At 34.5% G+C, this 19,081-nt stretch overlaps 1 protein-coding gene and 1 long non-coding RNA gene across 2 annotated transcripts in view; one reads left to right on the forward strand and one right to left on the reverse strand.

The window, feature by feature from the left end:
- The window catches only part of sls (sallimus), a 101,615-nt gene that overhangs the window by 43,554 nt on the left and 38,980 nt on the right, over positions 1 to 19,081 (reverse strand). Inside the window, exons 38-51 of the mRNA XM_066739629.1 lie at positions 11,235 to 18,941; positions 9,780 to 10,552; positions 8,549 to 9,005; positions 8,085 to 8,185; positions 7,899 to 7,993; positions 7,258 to 7,478; positions 6,828 to 6,902; positions 4,946 to 5,050; positions 4,681 to 4,869; positions 4,396 to 4,615; positions 4,251 to 4,320; positions 3,295 to 4,149; positions 3,048 to 3,114; positions 2,388 to 2,441 (exon numbers count right to left, since the gene is read on the reverse strand). Of these exons, the coding sequence (XP_066595726.1) occupies positions 2,388 to 2,441; positions 3,048 to 3,114; positions 3,295 to 4,149; positions 4,251 to 4,320; positions 4,396 to 4,615; positions 4,681 to 4,869; positions 4,946 to 5,050; positions 6,828 to 6,902; positions 7,258 to 7,478; positions 7,899 to 7,993; positions 8,085 to 8,185; positions 8,549 to 9,005; positions 9,780 to 10,552; positions 11,235 to 18,941 (10,989 nt within the window). The remainder of the gene's footprint in view (positions 1 to 2,387; positions 2,442 to 3,047; positions 3,115 to 3,294; positions 4,150 to 4,250; positions 4,321 to 4,395; positions 4,616 to 4,680; positions 4,870 to 4,945; positions 5,051 to 6,827; positions 6,903 to 7,257; positions 7,479 to 7,898; positions 7,994 to 8,084; positions 8,186 to 8,548; positions 9,006 to 9,779; positions 10,553 to 11,234; positions 18,942 to 19,081) is intronic.
- Positions 769 to 3,979, forward strand: LOC136781023 (uncharacterized). The gene is made up of 3 exons (XR_010823857.1): positions 769 to 1,206; positions 3,266 to 3,457; positions 3,841 to 3,979. It is a non-coding gene; the product is annotated as an uncharacterized lncRNA (long non-coding RNA).

Below are 19,081 nucleotides of genomic sequence, written 5' to 3' on the forward strand. Positions count from 1 at the left end.
AAATGATGTGAGAATTTTTGTGTCAGATTCGCGAGTTAAAATTTCGTGAAATCTCCATTATGTTACGCCGCATTTATTTGGCAACCTTCATGCGGCGTATAGCAAGTGCTTTCTAATAAGAACATTCGTGCTCAAAAACCAAAACCCTAATGGTGCATACGCGCTGTTGATTAAATAAACATTAAAAATAATAAAACGTAGCTGACAGTGCGTAGCGTTTGCTCAATATTTAATTGTGACTATTCAAAAATATTATATACTTATTACATTTGAATATTATGATTATCTAAACATATTTTTATAACAAAATGTTTTTGGAATAATACTTTAAATTAAAGTACGGATTTTATGTAATTTCCATTAATGTCAGTTCCGAAAGATGTTTTAATACAATATTAACTATTTTTAACGGGAGATCGCTCTACGGGCGCCATGCGGCAATCCCCGTCTGTAGACGGCACTGGTAATCACAAACTTTTTTCCAAAAAACTTTACCCTAATACCTTCTATGGGAAAAGACCGCAAAGCATTTTGTTATGCACGCACACACCATTATTTTGGTGCGTATGTGTACTTTTATAACAAAGTGCTTCGCGGTCTCTTTCCATAGATGGCGCTAGGGGTAACGTTCACTGGAGAAAATTTTGCGATCACTAACGCCGCCTACGGGTAGAAATTGCCGCGAGATTTCCCGCGCGCTCGCGCCTAAATAATTTCCTGCTCATTTTTAGCGTCCTGTCCATAAGTGTATCGTAGTTTTTTGTCGTTAAATTTGAAATGTACGTTAGACTCATATTTGATTTACAAAATGGTGAAACTGGTGAAAGACGAGCAAGTGAGGTGTTTTTAAATGTTCTTAATATTCGGTAATAAATGTATGATAAACATATATAATAAGTTTATAATATTCTTAAAGTTTTTAAAGTATTGAGTGCGTGTGGAAAGTATTATGCATGCTGAATTGCTGTTTGTGTAATCGTTTAAATATGTAATGTGATAATTTATTCCATTTAGAAGTCAAACCTTTTTAACACAAAAAATTGCTTAAGATATAATATAGCAAAGTGCTAGTGTGAGTGCTGAGACAATGATTGCTAATGTATAATTTAGTTTTTATGTTACAATATGTAATGACAATCTTGTTGAAGGGGTATAGTAATTTGGTAAAAGAAATGTACTTCGTGCACATATGCAGCATGTCAGAAGGTAAGTATAAAATTTGTGAAGCAAAAGAACAATATAATCTATAGTACAGAATTCTAAACTATTGTAACTGGAAGTACTATAAGGTTGCATTCTGAACACAGAAAGAATTATTAACCTGCTATTATTAAGAATATATAGTTTATATATTTTGTAGCTTATAAGGTATAATGAATTAATATTTAAATTATGGAATTTATTTTGAATTTCCGTGATGATTATCAACTTCTTTTCTGATATATTAATGTTCTTAATTTAAGCAAATAATTATTAATATGATCAAACCCTATTATTACAATCAGATTTTTACTTAGTATGAAATGATTCTTGGGCTTTATAAATTCATAGATTTTTTATGAATATTTGCTAAAATGTAATATATATATATATGTATTTTAACATTTTAATTGAAAAATTTATCTTAAATCATATAGCTTTTATAAGCTGTATCTTATTACATCAGTAAAAGGTGTTTATATTCTTATGATACTTCCAGTTAAAGATTTTAACGTGTATTGGAAAATATCAAGAAAGAATTGACCACTTACTTTAATTAGTACATTAGTAGTGCGATACTGCTGAAGCAAAATGCTGAATTTGAAGTTGAGGCGTAAAAAAGCCTTAGAGGATGATTAGAATAAGTGTGATTAAAATAATTTTTGAAAAATTGCATGTGGAAAGCATAGTGGCTTAAGCGAAAAAATTGGACTGGTATTAGCGATCTAGAAAAGCATCATGCATCTGAAAGAACAATAAAAATAGAATTACGCAGAGACCATATTGCACAGTTATACAGACATGCTCAGGTATCTAGTGATGAATTACTTGTGACAAAATCTCACTATTTCTCATTTGGGTGTGATTTTATATTGACATTGCTAATAGAATATTCTTTATAACGTGCAATAGCTCGGTAATTGGGAATGCTTTAGAAATATTCAAAATTGTACAATGGATAATTATAAGCAGATCTTTAATAGTTAACTGTGAATTCAAAAAATTTACTAGAATTTAGAGTTCGATGTAAATGAAAAGTTCTACTTTTAGTGGGTTAAAATAATGAATGAAAGTATCAAAGTAAAATAATAATAATTTTTAAATTATCCTTGCAAGCTTTTTGTAATGAACAATTTGGTTTTTAAAGTATGCAAAATTTCCATGCATTGGAGCACATTTGATCAAACCTTTAATTTCTCGAACATCTTGCTTATGGGTGGCTTTCCTTTCAATTTTTCTTTCTGAAATCATATAATAAATGCTTTTGATGGCAGTAAAAGTGGAAATAGTACAAAGAAACACACGTATATTGTTAGTTTCTTATTTTTTTTTAATTATTGTTTATTTATATTATAAATTTTACAATAAATTGGTAAAAACAAATGATAGCTCTGCACACAGCAATATACACAAACACATGCTTATTTTATTACAAAAATGGTCATCTTAAACAATATGTTAATGGAAATAAAAAAACTGAAACATAATAATTCGAATGTATATAGATTAGTGACTAGATTAAATTCCAAAATTTATCAATATTAATTTTAGCTTGATAAAAGGAACTAAATTTCTATTTACAGCAACATGAAAGCTATTCAAAGCACTTACTATAATTAACTTAAAACAGTAATTATATTAAGTATATCAATTTTAACTTTAAAGTAGTGTTTCAATTTCATATTATACAATTATACAAATACTCATTTTCAAATAATAATATTTTATTCAAGCAAGAAAATGCAATTGAAAGTATTCATACCACGCAAACCATGACAAAAGCTAAATTTTTAATCTGCTTAATTTTAATCGCATCAAGAAGTCCATGTTATAAAAATCCAACTTACCCATAATGTGAACTTCAGTTTCATAAACTGATTCCACTCTTTCTGTAGCCCCTTGTTCGATATCAATCTAAAAATATTGTGAACATTGTTACTAATATTTCTAATAAAAAACCTTAATTTTTACTTCATACTATAATTATAAAACAACTCTTGGATCATATTAATTAGGCTTAATATTTAGTTCAATAACCTTACATAAAGTTATTTAATAAATATAGGAAATTAGTCAAGACGTCTTTAAAAATACCTCCGTAACATCTGTGACTTCCCAAGCACGAGGTCGGAAGTCTTCAGGTGCGAAATGCGTGATTACTTCCTCAATGGTGGCATGTTCAAGTTCAACCATTTTCATGAAAGCTCTGAAGCCAACAGTAGCAGCTACGACGCTTTCGTCGGTCGTCGTCTCTTCGGTAAGAACCTGCGTTATTAATACACTGTGGCCCATTCTTTCCACCAGTTGTACCAAAGCATTCTGTGCATCCGGTGTTCTCAGGGCCGGAAACTGTTCTGTCCTATAAAGAGTCTCATTGATCTCATGAACCGGAACACCCTGTCTGACCAAGTAGCCAATTGTGGCAAGTTCCCTCAACGGAATCTCTCCTGGTCCAAAATCTTTTGCATGAACGAAATCCATCAGTTCCTCAACTTCTTTAGCAATATGCTCCTTCTGCAGCTCGATTACTTCCTCCACGCTCAATTCTTCCGTGATCTTGACTCTTTCCTTCTTCTTCTTTCTTGGTTTTTCCTCGATTACTACCTCCTCCTCGATTTTCTTCACTTTCTTTGGTTTCAGCTCCAACTTCTGGATCTCCTCAACGCTAGTCTCCGTCTGGATCTCCGAAATCGAGATGGTCTCCAAGGTCTCGGAAATTATTTCAGCCCTGTCGACATCTCGTTTTACGATCAGCTCTGGTGCAGTATCTTCCGTAGTCACTTCCGATACAACCACGACGTCTCTGCGTTTCTCCACGATTGGTTTAGCACGCTCTTCTAGTACTACAGGTACCTCCTTTGGTTTCTGATCGTCGATCTTTTTCATAGACGCTGTGGCTTCGGTCACCACTGGTTCATGAATGGGAATTATCTTCGTTGCTCGGGAAACCTTGATTAAAAAATAAAATGTTTATTATTAAGTGCTCCGAGCTGTAAACAAAAATTATTCAAGAAATATAACTGTTTTATACAACATTAAATTATGATTACCATTTCTGGTTGATCCTCAATTATTTCTGTGCTTTCCAAAACCTGCGTCTCCTCGATATCCACGATAGTCCTGAAATTTTTATTTTAGTCAATGATTTAATAATAACTTGCGTTTATTATAGAAATAATTTCGTTAAATACACACTTTTCTTCCGGATGTTCTTTGGTAACCGGTGTTTCTTTTAGCACCGCCTCCTTTTTAGTTTTAACACGCTCCAACTTCACTTTTTCCTTCAATTCTTTAGCTTTCTTCACATCAGGTTTCTTTTTCTTTCGTGGTTTCTCTTCGATCTCTTCTTTCACCGTAAGCTCCGTAGTGTCCTCGATCTCAGTTATTTCTTCTTTGGGTCTTTCATCCGTAGTGTCTATGATGATAAATGTATAGATATGATCCAAGTATGCCTTACAAGACAAAAAAAGAAGAACTTACCCGTGACTCGTAATTTTGCTTTTGTAATGGCCAAACCGATGTCACTGGTTGCTTTGCATACGTAAGTTGCATCGTCCTCTGATGTTGCTTTTTTAATAGTTAAGGTAGTTTTCTTGTCTTCCTCATTAATGCGTACTTTCACGTTGTTCGTATTTTGAATTAGTTTATCGTTTTTGTACCATACAACGTCTTGAAAATAAAACAAAAAAGAATTATACATGTTTTATTATTCTACCTTTTTATATTATGTTATTTTAAAAGCTACCTGGTACTGGGTTTCCAGAGTAATCACATTCAAACACTACTGTCTGTCCTTCCTTCCCATAGACGTCTGTTATTTCGTTAATGAATCGTGGTATGGACTGCGTGGCTGAAATTAATAAAAAAAAAATTGTAAATTTTATTCGCTTTATTACAAGAATTTGTTTAAACGCATAAGTATATGTTACCTTGTTATTATTTGATGATGACATAACGTGAAAGCCACCAATGTCAGTAGTCTGATTAGAAAAAAACCATGCCAAACAATGAAAAACAAAACATTACGAAAAATGATCAACATATTACAAACAATAATCAACCAAAGACACATTTATAGTGTAAAAGAAAAACAACAAATAATAAAAAAAAATATTAAAGAGAAAGTAAATATTTGTTAAAAAGTTCAGTTATTAAAATGTGTCTATAGTGGATATTTTGGTTAATTATAATACCTGACATGGTGCTTCTCTCATCGTCACTGAAATGTCTGCAACTAGACAGATCAGAACTCGACAAATTTCCTGCTAATCCAAGTTTTCCAGTGCATTGGCTCTCCAACAATAAAAATTCTTGTAATTCCTCTTGACTGTCCGCTGTGTGCAATTGCTGATATCCATCTAATTCGATCTCTCTTGGTTCCAGAGGATACATTCTAGGATCCATCATGTAGTTCCCAAAACGAGCACGATCCTTGTACCATTTTGGTACTGGAATTCTCGATTTAGGATACGTGTGATACTTTCTCACAGGATCGTACAGCAATTTTCGTGAAATATTTATTGGTGAAGTTTGTTTGTTATCTGTATGGTTCTTCGAATTCCTCGAACAACTATCAGTCGAAGCATCGCTAGTTTCTTCGATCGGGGATAGATAAAAACTAGTTTCTTGCTCGTTCAATTTCTGATTGGATTTATGCCTTTGCAGCCTGCCTTCAGACTTTCGCGGTGGAAAATCACTGAAATCTAGCATTAGTTTTTTTCTTCTTTGGGATTTGGAATTTTCCACTGGATATTTACTGGCAATTTGTGCTTCGTTTGTTTTGACAGAAGACTCCTCGTCTTTGACCTTGTCTTGCTTCAACATGATCATTGCGGAAGCTAATTTTACTGGCTTGAAGCGTTTGGCTCGAATTGGTGAGGGAGAGCGAGAAATGACCTCCAAATTGTGAGATGGTTTAGGGAATGAAAATAAATTTGATTTCTTGTTTGGATAATTGCTTTGTTTTAAACGCGAAGGACTAATCAAATTGCCATAAACATCACGTTTCGTCTTTATATGACTGATCGGAGTTGAAGTTGATGGTTTTGCAGATTTTACAGAAATGTTTCGGCTTTTTTTGTAAGTTTTAGCATTGGTATTAAATAATTTCTTTCTGGGTAATGAAATTGGACTAATTTTTTTAGACAATCTCTGCTTAGCAGCAGAAGATTCTTCTTCAAGGTTGATCCATTGCCAAGAATGCATTCTTTCATCGGAAGACAATTTCTTGAAATATATCTCTTTTACAGCTGGACATTCGTCTTCATCGATTTGCAAATCAGTTTTCAAGGACACTTTAGAGTCTTCGTTCGAACAATCTTTATCCGGATGTAGTCTTTTAAATATGATATTCTCCTCTGAAACAGATTTTTCTTCATCAATGTTATCGTCGGAAGATTCTCTGGTTAAGTAAAATCCTTTGGAAGCGACGTTTTCTTCAGACACGAATTTATCATCATCAATGTTTATGAGAGTTTTTGTTGAGGAAAATTCGCTGATCATAGTCCAACTATCTTGTTGGGACTCGTCGTCTCTACTGGCTTGGGCGTCTAGACTATCACTCGAAAAACTGCATTCAGGCTCATTCAGCATGCAATTGCATGTAAACTGTCTCATCCGATTCTTACCTCGCAAAGCTTCTTGCATTTCTTCCATTTGGGTGACCCATTCTGGTTTTCTGTACTCCTTTGTTCCCAGAATACCTGTAGACAAAGTTATTTCTGTTATTACCTATATACTTCATAGACTCTTTGACTTTCCATTCACGAAGAGATTATCTATTCTACTAGAGTGAACTTTAACGTAAATTAGAAAGTCAAAGCATTAGAAAAAGAAGTAGATTTTTGTTTGGGATATAAGAGAAACCCGAGTGTAAGTGGTAAATATGGGAAGTGTTTATGTGAATAATATGAATTTTAGGAGGATTGATAAGGGGATTATTCGAAGATGATTCTGGCCGTAGAAAATAACTGGAAAAACTTTTCAAAAGCAAATTAGTGAGCTTAAAATTGATTATGAAAAAATTAAGCACAGCTGGCAATAATTTTTTGTAATTACCTTCGACTGATAGATACGTCATTGTTGAGGATACACCTAGGGCATTGTGAGCTTCGAACACAATTTCACCAGTGTCATCCGGGTACGATTCAACAATCGTAAGCACCGATGTACCATCCTCGAAATCTTCTACTTGGAATTCTTCAGATGGAATAATTTCTATACCCTGCTTGTACCATTTACCTTGTGGCTTTGGCTTACCCTTGACCTTCACTTCCAGTCTAAATATTCATTATAAATTGTTATTTGACATTTGTATATGATGTTTGTTTTTGACATTAAGAAAAGAATTGTTTATAAAATTTTCTTAGGTACTGTTTATAATTTAAAAGTTTTTTAGGATTAAAGATTATTATTTTTAGTGTTATCAAATTATTAAAATAAAATAAAATAAGTTCTTACATGGATTAATATGAGTCACAATGCTCTGTAAAGAGTAATTAAGTTTTCACGACTGATTTCACGAGTTCATTTTTTCGATGGTTTGAAATATTTTTTAAGAAAAAAGTATTTTACACAAGATTAAATCAATATCAATATCTGGTAGATTTTTAAGATTAGTAAAATTAAGTCCACGATATATCCTTTTAAAAATATTTGGTGTCAAGATAGTTGAGTAAATATCGTAATTTAGCTCATACCTAGTTAATTCTCCTTCTTTGGTGGGAACTAACTGAGGAAGCTTCTTCACAATTTCTGGAGCAACTTCTTCGATATCAGTATCAAATTGAGTTTCCTGCAGGATAGTGCATGAGAAAATTAAATTTTTTATAATTTACAAAATATCAATAATATTATAATTAGTTCATTATATTAATAAAACTTGCCTTTGGAGACAAGAGGTCTTCCTCGGACCCACTTGGTCCCGTTGTGAGAGAAGTTGCAACAATTGATGAAGCAATTTCTGAATCTGGTACATATTCATATGCTGAAATAATATAAAGTAGATTTAATGGAAAACTATTTGTATATATATTTATTATACCTAAACTACTTAATATTCTCATTTGTCTTCAAATTTGTTACGAAGCAAAGCACCCATAAAATTATATAAATTCATAATGAATAATAATACTAAGAAATATCATTACTAAATTTACTCTAGATTTTATTAATGAGAATAAAGTTTCAATATAAATTAAGAATTTTTATCAATTAAATATTAAGTGTTGAAAATTATTAAAATGCTAATCTTGTTTCCATATTGACAATTAATTTAAGCAAAACGTAAGTCATAATTTTCACAAATAAATAAGAATGATCATATCAATAAGGGAATATGAAATATTACCTTCAACGACAAGACAAGATGTAGAAACAGCTTCGCCAACTGGATTAATTGCATGACACGTATACTCGCCCGCATCTTCAGGGAATACTTCCGCAATAGATAAATTGCAAACCCCCTCGGTATCCTGGATTATGGTGATTTCCTTTCCTTCTCTTATGGGGTGCTCATTGTGGAACCACTCTACCCTAGGAGTTGGTTTTCCTTGGACAACGCAAGTCAGATTCACGCTTTCACCGTCCATTACTCTAACAGGTGACAATCTTTTGACAAATGTTGGTGACACCATTAAAACTTCTTCCCATGGTGTTTCTAATATATTAATGGTTGCTGTGCAGGTTACAGATCCACCGACGTTCTCAGCCCGACACGTATAAGTTCCGGCAAATTCTGGCTTAACTTCTTTCACCAATAATACTGAACGGTCCTCCTTAGTAACTATTCTCACTTGGGGCGTGGACTGAAATATAAAAGTCAAAATATCAATTAGAATTACTTTAAAACTGTTTTTGTTTATTAAAATTTATTGAATAATCATAAAAGTTCTCTGATTATTTCACTCTTAAGGCATTTTTAATTCAATATAGTTAGATGGTGTAAAATACCTAAACGGTACTTTAAGAATTAAATTGCAACACACTTATACTCTTTGCGCATTAGTGTTAAATATACAGAATTGTAATTAAATATAGGATTTATAATTTTAGCTATTAATATCATGGCTATGTAAAAGTAATCTTCATTTATAAAATCTTTTTAATCATTATACAGGATGTTACCAGATCCGTGAACCATCGTTCAAGGAAGGATAATTCCCGACCTTAATTTCAGATAATTTTTTTTTTAAGTTTTGCTTGAAATAGGAAATTTTTGAGTTATCAAGATTTTTAATTTGCCAAAAACATGACGTAAAATGCTGCGAATGACGTAATGCTGGACTCTAATGACCTTGACCCCGCAGTGTGGCCATAATAAAAAATAAAAGGTAATTTTTTATACATGTAATCATTAATTTTACTTTCAAGCCAGAAAATAATTATTCAGCCTTAATTTAGATGGTCTTCATTTTTGCATTTGGAAAGCGCCAGAAGAAAGTGTAAGACCAACTAAATTAACACCGAAAGTTTATTTGCTGACTTTACATAAAATTATTAATCGAATACTCGTTTGCTTTTCATTTTATTAAATTTAATTTTGTAATTTTTAGATGAAAAGACAACGATAAAAGCAATACCTCAAGTGGACGACTTTCATGGAACCACTGGAACGATGCCGTTGGATAAGATTCAACACGTGCCTCCATAATGACGACTTCTCCTAATGCCACAATTTGAGGCTGAATTGCTTCGATAAATTTGGGTGCCTTAACTTCATCAGTCTTATCCTCTGGTTTCTTGACATTAATGGAGCCTGAGCTTCGAGCTTCGCCTACAGGATTTTGTACTCGAATCTCGTATTTTCCACCATCCTTCTTCGTCATATCGGAAATAGTGAGCTGAGTCGTGCTCTCGAAGATTTCAATTTTGTGCTTATTGGACGGTGATATTTCTGCTCCATTATGGAACCACTTGACTTCCGGTTGTGGTTTGCTTTCAAAGTCAGCCGAAAGGGTTAAAGATTTCCCACTTTGGGCTACCAAAGCTGGCAGTGGCCTTGTGATTTTTGGGGCTCTCAGTACTTCTGGCTTGCTGACCTTGAGGATATTACTGATTACCAAATTGGCTCTACACTCGGCTCGTCCAAATTTATTTACGGCACGGACTCGATAAATCGTTTCATCCTCGGACGTTGGCTCTAATAATGTCAGTTTTGCCTCTCCAGTCTCAGGTTTGAATACTATTTCTGTACCCTTTTTGGGTTTGATCTCTTTCTCACCACGGTACCATTTGATTTCAGGAATTGGCTTGCCAGTCACCACGCATTCTAACGTTGCTGGCTTATGCTCTTCCACCATTAATGGTTTTACTGGTGCTATGAAGTGTGGAGCTACTCCTTCTTCTTCTTTTTCTATAAAAATTAGAAAAATTAATTAATTTTTAGTTGTTAAGAGTATGTGGGTAAATAAAATACAAACAGCACACACTAAAATAATTAAAAATAAATTAGATTAACTGACATATCTACATTAAGACATGCAACAGGCTTAATTATGATGTCTCCAAGGATAAAACGCAGCTATAGTTGTTCTATAAGGATATCAGGTTTTTATAAAATGATACTTTGATATATGTACATCTTAAAAACTAAGTGAGGAGATTAGAACTAGTGATTAAAATAAACTACGATTAATAAGTCAATATTAAATTGATATATGGCTCAGAAATAAGTGCTTAATTATATACTTATATATATATATATATATATATATATATATATATATTTATACTACTTTGGCTAAACCAGCATTATCTTATCCTGAAAAGGCGAATGAATAAAAGAAACTAATAAATAATTTTTATTTAATTAACATGCAATTTATTCTTTTTCTGAAATAAAATTAATTTAGCAGTTGTTTTAAAATTATATCGAATAGCTGTCAAGCATATTTTTCTAAAGTTGCAATAAAATCTGTAAAACTAGCAAAACACCATATTTCAGGAAATATCTTGTATAAATAAAGTAGTAATCGCATAGAAAAACGAAAAACCATGCTGTAAAAACAAATGAATGGGTTTTGTTATTGTACTACCGAAAATAACAAGATTGACAGTGGATGTTGCAACTCCTGCTGGATTCGACGCCCTACAAGAATACATTCCAACATCCTCTGGCTTGACCTGAGTAATCTCTAACGTTGCAGTGGTCTCGACAACATTCATGATGTATTTTTCGCTAGGGTGAAGCTCTTGTTCATTTCTGTACCAAGAAATTTCAGGGAATGGACTTCCAACGACGGTGCAACAGAATTGCGCTGGTTTTACAGGCTCAACCACAATAGGTTGCAGTTTTTGAATAAATCTTGGAGCAACTTTCTTGTCTTTATCAGTGATGGATATGTCAACTTGGGTACGCTGTCGTCGTTTGCGTTTTCGATCTTCAACTTGTTTTACCTCTTTAATTTCTTCAACTTCAGTAACCGTTGGAACTTCATCTTTAAGTTCTATTACCTTTTCAGTCACATCTTTTTTCTTTACAACCTCTTCAACCGTGACCTCTTCAACTACGGTTTCTTCTTGTTCTTCTGTTTCTTTTGGTAAAGACACTACAGTCTTCTTAGGCTTTTTCACTATCTTTAATGTTGTTGTTTCAATATCAGCTGTCTCTTCAGGTGCTTCTTCGACCTCGAATGGTCGTAATTCAGAAATTTCTTTAGTGGTCGGTTTTTTCTTCGGTTCTGGTTTGCGTTCTAATTCCACTTTTTCTTGTTCAATAATTTCTGTTACTTCCTCGCTCTTAGTAGGTTCCGAAAGAGGCATTTCAGGCTTTTCATCTCCTGGCTTTTCAATTACCTTTTTGGACTTTCGCCATGATACTTGAGCAACTTCAACAACTTCTTTCTCCTCGATTTCCTTTTCATCGACTTTCTCTACTTGAAGAATTTCTTTTTCTTTGTGTTTTTTAGCTTTACGCCATGGAAGCTCAGTTGTCGTAATGATTTCTTCTGTTTGGACAATATCTCCTGTTAAAGGCTTAGGTATCAGCTTGCCGAACTGTTCAGGCATTACTTCTTCTTCCTCATCTACATGTTCTACTATCTCTTCTGCTTTTTCCACTTTTTTAGGTTTCTTCTTACGCAACGTAACTTTCCTACTTTCTTCAACTACCTCTTCAATTTTATCCTCAAGCTTTTCATCTTCTTGTATAATAACTTTTGTTTCTTCGTGTATATCTATTACCTTTTCTTCTTGATCTATAGGGACTATTGTGACTTCTTCTTTAAAATCAACAACTTTCTTAGTTTTTTTACCCCGTTTCCAAGGCAATCCAGTTTGTTTAACATCTTCTTCTATTTTCTTTTCTTCAAGAACAATTTGAGGAACTAATTCGGGTTGTTCTTCTTTTTCTGGCTTAGATACAGACCTTAAAGATACTTCTTTCTCAACTATTTCATCTATTTTTCTTTCTTCAATTACTGTTTCTACTATTTCTGTAGTTATTTTTTCTATGGCTGCTTCAGGTTTTTCTGACGTAGGCACTATTTCTTTCTTAGGCTTAGGTTTACGGCGCCACGGCGTCTCAGCTTTCTCCTCTGGTTTTTCTTCCTCAGGCTTCTCTTCGGCTTCAACGGGTAATAATTTTTCTACAGGCTTTACTGTAATTTCTTCAATTACTTTTTGTACCGTTTCAGTTTTTACATCTTCAGCTATTTCTTCGGTCTTATCTGGTTTAGGCACTACCTCTTTTCTAGGTTTAGGTTTACGTCGCCATGGTGTTTCTACCTTTTCTTCAGGTTTCTCCTCCTCAGGTTTCTCCTCTACTTTTTCAGGTTTTAATTTTTCTACAGGTTTTAATGTTATCTCCTCTTTCTGTTCTTCTTCTTTTGGAAGTCGTTTTACTGGTTTCAGCTTCACCTCTTCCGGCTTTTCCTCCTTCTCCTTTGGCAAACGCTTTACTGGTTTCAAAGCTATATCTTCAACTTCTTCTTCTTCAGGTTTCTTTCTAGAAATTGGTTTCAATGTAACTTCTTCTTTTTCTTCGTCAGCTTTAGGCAAACGTTTAACAGGTTTAAGGGAAATTTCCTTTGGTTTTTCTTCCTCAGGCTTCTTACGCTCTACAGGTTTCAAAGTTACTTCCTCCTTTTGTTCCTCTTCTTTTGGAATACGTTTAAAAGGTTTCAATACTACTTCCGACTTTTCTTCCACAGGCTTATCTTTTTTCTTAGGAGTTATTTTCAGTAAAATCTCTGAGGTTTCTTCTTGCTTAACTTCTTTCTTTTCAACTTTCGTAGGTAATTTCTTTTTTCTTAGCCAAGGCAGCGCCGTCTTCTCTTCCTGCGTTTCTTCAACTACTTCCTGTATAATTTCCGTTTTGACTTCCTCGACTACATCTTCCGTCTTTTCTGGTTTTTCTTCTACGATTTCTTTCTTTTCAATAGTCTTTTTACCTCGAATCCACGGAACCTCAACCTTCTCTTCTACTTTTTCCTCTTCAACAACTTTCTCCTCTATTTCAGTCTTTATTTCTTCAACTCTTTCTTCAGTTTTCTCAACTGTAGGCACTATTTCCTTTTTAGGCTTAGGTTTACGGCGCCATGGCGCCTCATCTTTTTCCTCCGGTTTTTCTTCCTCAGCCGTTTCTTCTGCTTCAACAGGTAATAGTTTTTCTACAGGCTTTACTGTAATTTCTTCGATTACTTTTTGTATCGTTTCAGTTTTTACTTCAGCTATTTCTTCGGTTTTCTCTGGTTTAGGCACAACTTCTTTTTTAGGTTTAGGTTTACGACGCCATGGCGTTTCTGCTATTTCTTCAGGTTTCTCCTCCTCAGGTTTTTCCTCTACTTTTTCAGGTTTTAATTTTTCTACGGGTTTTAATGTTATCTCCTCTTTCTGTTCTTCTTCTTTTGGAAGTCGTTTTACTGGTTTCAGCTTCACCTCTTCCGGCTTTTCCTCCTTCTCCTTTGGCAAACGCTTTACTGGTTTCAAAGCTATATCTTCAACTTCTTCTTCTTCAGGTTTCTTTCTAGAAATTGGTTTCAAAGTAACTTCCTCTTTTTCTTCTTCTGGTTTTGGTAAATATTTAACAGGTTTAAGGGAAACATCCTTTGGTTTTTCTTCTTCAGGCTTCTTTCGTTCTACAGGTTTCAAAGTCACTTCCTCCTTTTGTTCCTCTTCTTTTGGAATACGTTTAACAGGTTTCAATACTACTTCCGACTTTTCTTCCACAGGCTCATCTTTTTTCTTAGGAGTTATTTTCAGTAAAATCTCTGAGGTTTCTTCTTGCTTAACTTCTTTCTTTTCAACTTTCGTAGGTAATTTCTTTTTTCTTAGCCAAGGCAGCGCCGTCTTCTCTTCCTGCGTTTCTTCAACTACTTCCTGTATAATTTCCGTTTTGACTTCCTCGACTACATCTTCCGTCTTTTCTGGTTTTACTTCTACGATTTCTTTCTTTTCAATAGTCTTTTTGGTCTTTTTACCTCGAATCCATGGGAGCTCAACCTTCTCTTCTACTTTTTCCTCTTCGATAACTTTTTCCAATATTTCAGTTTTTATTTCTTCAACTCTTTCTTCAGTTTTATCTTGCTTAGGCGCTACTTCTTTTTTAGGTTTAGGTTTACGTCGCCATGGTGCTTCTGTCTTTTCTTCAGGCTTCTCTTCCTCAGGTTTCTCCTCTACTATATCAGGTGCCAATTTTTCTACAGGTTTTAATGTAATCTCCTCTTTCTGTTCTTCTTCTTTTGGAGTACGTCTTACTGGTTTAAGCTTAATTTCTTCCGGCTTTTCCTCTTTCTCCTTTGGCAAACGTTTTATTGGTTTCAAAGTAACTTCCTCTTTTTCTTCTTCTGGTTTTGGTAAATATTTAACAGGTTTAAGGGAAACATCCTTTGGTTTTTCTTCTTCAGGCTTCTTTCGTTCTACAGGTTTCAAAGTCACTTCCTCCTTTTGTTCCTCTTCTTTTGGAATACGTTTAACAGGTTTCAATACTACTTCCGACTTTTCTTCCACAGGCTCATCTTTTTTCTTAGGAGTTATTTTCAGTAAAATCTCTGAGGTTTCTTCTTGCTTAACTTCTTTCTTTTCAACTTTCGTAGGTAATTTCTTTTTTCTTAGCCAAGGCAGCGCCGTTTTCTCTTCCTGCGTTTCTTCAACTACTTCCTGTATAATTTCCGTTTTGACTTCCTCGACTACATCTTCCGTCTTTTCTGGTTTTTCTTCTACGATTTCTTTCTTTTCAATAGTCTTTTTAGTCTTTTTACCTCGAATCCACGGAACCTCAACCTTCTCTTCTACTTTTTCCTCTTCAACAACTTTCTCCTCTATTTCAGTCTTTATTTCTTCAACTCTTCCTTCAGTTTTCTCAACTGTAGGCACTATTTCCTTTTTAGGCTTAGGTTTACGGCGCCACGGCGTTTCTGCTATTTCTTCAGGTTTCTCCTCCTCAGGTTTTAATTTTTCTACAGGTTTTAATGTTATCTCCTCTTTCTGTTCTTCTTTCGGAAGTCGTTTTACTGGTTTCAGCTTCACCTCTTCCGGCTTTTCCTCCTTCTCCTTTGGCAAACGCTTTACTGGTTTCAAAGCTATATCTTCAACTTCTTCTTCTTCAGGTTTCCTTCTTGCGAATAGTTTCAAGGTAACTTCTTCTTTCTCTTCTTCAGGTTTAGGCAAACGCTTAACGGGTTTAAGGGAAATTTCCTTTGGCTTTTCTTCCTCAGGCTTCTTGCGCTCTACAGGCTTTAAGGTTATATCCTGTACCGTCTCTTCCTCTTTTGGAATATGTTTAACAGGTTTTAATAAAACTTCTTCTGGTTTTTCTTCGACGGGTTGAGTTTTCTTTTTAGGAATCGGTTTCAGCAATACTTCAGTTATTTCCTCTTGCTTGACTTCTTTCTTTTCAATTTTTTTCGGTACTTTCTTACCCCGTAGCCAAGGTAATTCTGTCTTAACTTCTTCCTGCGTTTCTTCGACAATTTCCTTTGTAATTTCTGTTTTAACTTCGTCGACTACGTCTTCCGTCTTTTCTGGTTTTACTTCTACGATTTCTTTCTTCTCCATAATCTTCTTAGTCTTTTTACCTCGAATCCACGGAATCTCCACCTTCTCCTCAATTTTTTCTTCTTCAACAATCTTTTGCACTACTTCAGTTTTTATTTCTTCTGTTTTATCTGGTTTAGGTACAACTTCTTTCTTAGGTTTAGGCTTACGGTGCCATGGCGTTTCTGCTATTTCTTCAGGTTTCTCCTCCTCAGGTTTTTCCTCTACTTTTTCAGGTTTTAATTTTTCTACAGGTTTTAATGTTATCTCCTCTTTCTGTTCTTCTTCTTTTGGAAGTCGTTTTACTGGTTTCAGCTTAACTTCTTCCGGCTTTTCCTCCTGCTCCTTTGGTAAACGTTTTACCGGTTTCAAAGTTACATCTTCTACTTCTTCCTTTTCAGGTTTCTTTCTAGAAATTGGTTTCAATGTAACTTCCTCTTTTTCTTCCTCTGCTTTCGGTAAACGTTTAATAGGTTTGAGGGAAACATCTTTTGGCTTTTCTTCCTCAGGCTTCTTTCGTTCTATAGGTTTCAAGGTTACTTCTTCCTTCTGTTCCACTTCTTTTGGAATACGTTTAATAGGTTTTAATGAAACTTCTTCTGGTTTTTCTTCAACAGGTTGAGGTTTCTTTCTAGGAGTTGGTTTCAGCAATTCCTGTGAAAAATCTTCTGGGCTAGTTTTAGGTGCCTCTTCTTTCTTTTCAATGTGCTTTGTCGGTTTTTTACGCATCCACGGCAATTGCGCTGTTTCCTTTTCTTTCTCTTCCTCAGCTTTATCCGGTACTATTTCCGGTTGTTTTTCTTCCGGCTTTGGAGTAATAGTTTCTTTTATTTTAGGTTTACGACGCCATAAAGTTTCCGAAGTCTCTTCTTCTCTCGGCACTTCTTCAGGCTTTTCTTCTAACTTTTCAGGTCTTATTTCTTTTTCTACTTTATCTTTCTTAACAGGCTTTAAATCTATTGTTTCTTCAGCAATTTCTGTTTCTTTCTTGACTGGCCTTATTGGTTTCAAAGCAACTTCCTCTTTATGAACTTCTTCTACTTTCTGGATACGTTTAGTTGGTTTTAGTACAACAGAACGTATGTCTTCAATTTGCTCTTCTGGTTTCTGAATTTCTTTTTTAGGTTTCTTTTGCGGTTTCCAAGAAGTTGTTTCGATTAAATCTTGTTGTTCTTCGGGAAGACCACCTTCAGCTTCCAATGGTACTAATCTCTGCTCTGTAGGTTTCTTTGGACCCCTTGCCCAAGGGACTGCAACTTCTTCCTTTTTAGGTTCTTTCCTTTGTTCTTCTTCCTCTCTACTAACACTAATGATAGTCTTACTTTCCTCTTCCTGATAAGGTGTTTTTTCCACAGGTTTCTTTTTACCTCTTAACCACGGAATGGCTGTTTCTTCCTTTGTATCCTTCACCGTAGTGTCGACATCTTTTTGTACTTTAATAATCGATTTTTCTTCTTCTTCATGATAGGTTTCCTTCTCATCAATTTTTCTATCTAGTTTATCTTTACTAATAACTTTCTTCGTTTTAGCTTCTCTGCGCCATACAGACTCTGTTTTCTCTAAAGGCGTTTCCTCTTCTGAAGGCTTATCTTCAGCTTCTATTGGTTCTTCTTTCTTCGCTTTGGGACCTCTTGCCCATGGAACAGGCGATTCTTTCTTAACTTTATCCACTTCCTCGCGTTTTCGGATATCGAGTAACGTTGCATCTTCTTCTTCATGGTAGGGAGCTGTCTCAACAGGCTTCTTTTTACCCCTTAACCATGGAACAGCAACTTCCTCTTTCTTATCACTTATTTCTTTCCTAATTTCAACTTTTTTCTCCACTTTTAAAATGTTCGTATCTTCCTCCTCCTGATACGGTGTCTTCTTTTCAGGTATTTTCTTATCGGTTACAACTTTTTGCTTCAACTGTAAAATATTACTATCTTCTTGTTCAACATATTCCACAGTAGTATCTTCAACTTCTTTAACATCTCGTTTCACAGCCTTTAATTTAACTTCTTCCAAGCTTTCCTTAGCAATTTCTTTCTTTGTCACTTTAGCAGTTTTCAATGTAACTTTCTCTTCGGTCCATGGCTTGACCTCTGATTTCTGAGGTAATACTTCTTTCCTCTTAATTGTTTTATCAATTTTATCTTTTCTCGTTTCATCCTCCTCTTCAATTTCAGTTTCTTCATATACTTTAGTTTTTCTCGATTCTTCAACACTCTTCTTTGTTCTGAGGAATTTAGAGTCTTCCTCCTCCACGTATGTCTGTTCCTGAACTTTGTCAATGATTGTTCTCTTAGATACTTTTTCTTCGGTTGTAGTTACTTTGGTAACAGGTTTCAGATCAACAGTCTCTAGACTAAAATCAGTTTTATCTTTCCTCATGATTTTTGTTGGGTGTAATTCGACAGTTTCCAATTTCTCTTTAGGAACATCTCGTTGGATCTTTTGTGTTTTCTTCAGCACTACATCCTCCTCAGTCCAAGGTTTTACTTGATGTTCGAGTGTTTCTAACCTATCGAGCGAACTATCTTTCGTTTTTGACTCGACTTTCCTCCATGGTGTAACGCTGGTAGATCGAGGTCGATGCTGTACTCGACCTTGTCGCCAGGGTAACGATTCGTCACCTGGTTGAAGAGATTCAAGAGGAAACCCGTTTTGATCTATTCCCAAGCTTCCATCTTTAAAATCAGTCCTCTGTGGACCTAGTTGCTCTTTTAACTTTAAGTCAGGTATTGTTCCTTTAACTGTTGGAGCTTCGTAATAAGTTCCTTTTCTCTCTACAAGTGTACAAAGGGTGTTAAAATTATATTTATGGTCAATTTGAAAAATTTCCACACTGAATTCTTAAAATAAGAAATTTCTAAGCATGCAAGAATCAGGGATATTCGTATTATCCTTTTACAGTATTAATATCAGT

Source organism: Prorops nasuta, unplaced genomic scaffold (genome assembly GCF_024137725.1).
Source record: "Prorops nasuta isolate Cenicafe-Biocafe unplaced genomic scaffold, Cenicafe_Pnas_1.2 PNAS00021, whole genome shotgun sequence".
Lineage (NCBI taxonomy): Eukaryota > Metazoa > Arthropoda > Insecta > Hymenoptera > Bethylidae > Prorops > Prorops nasuta.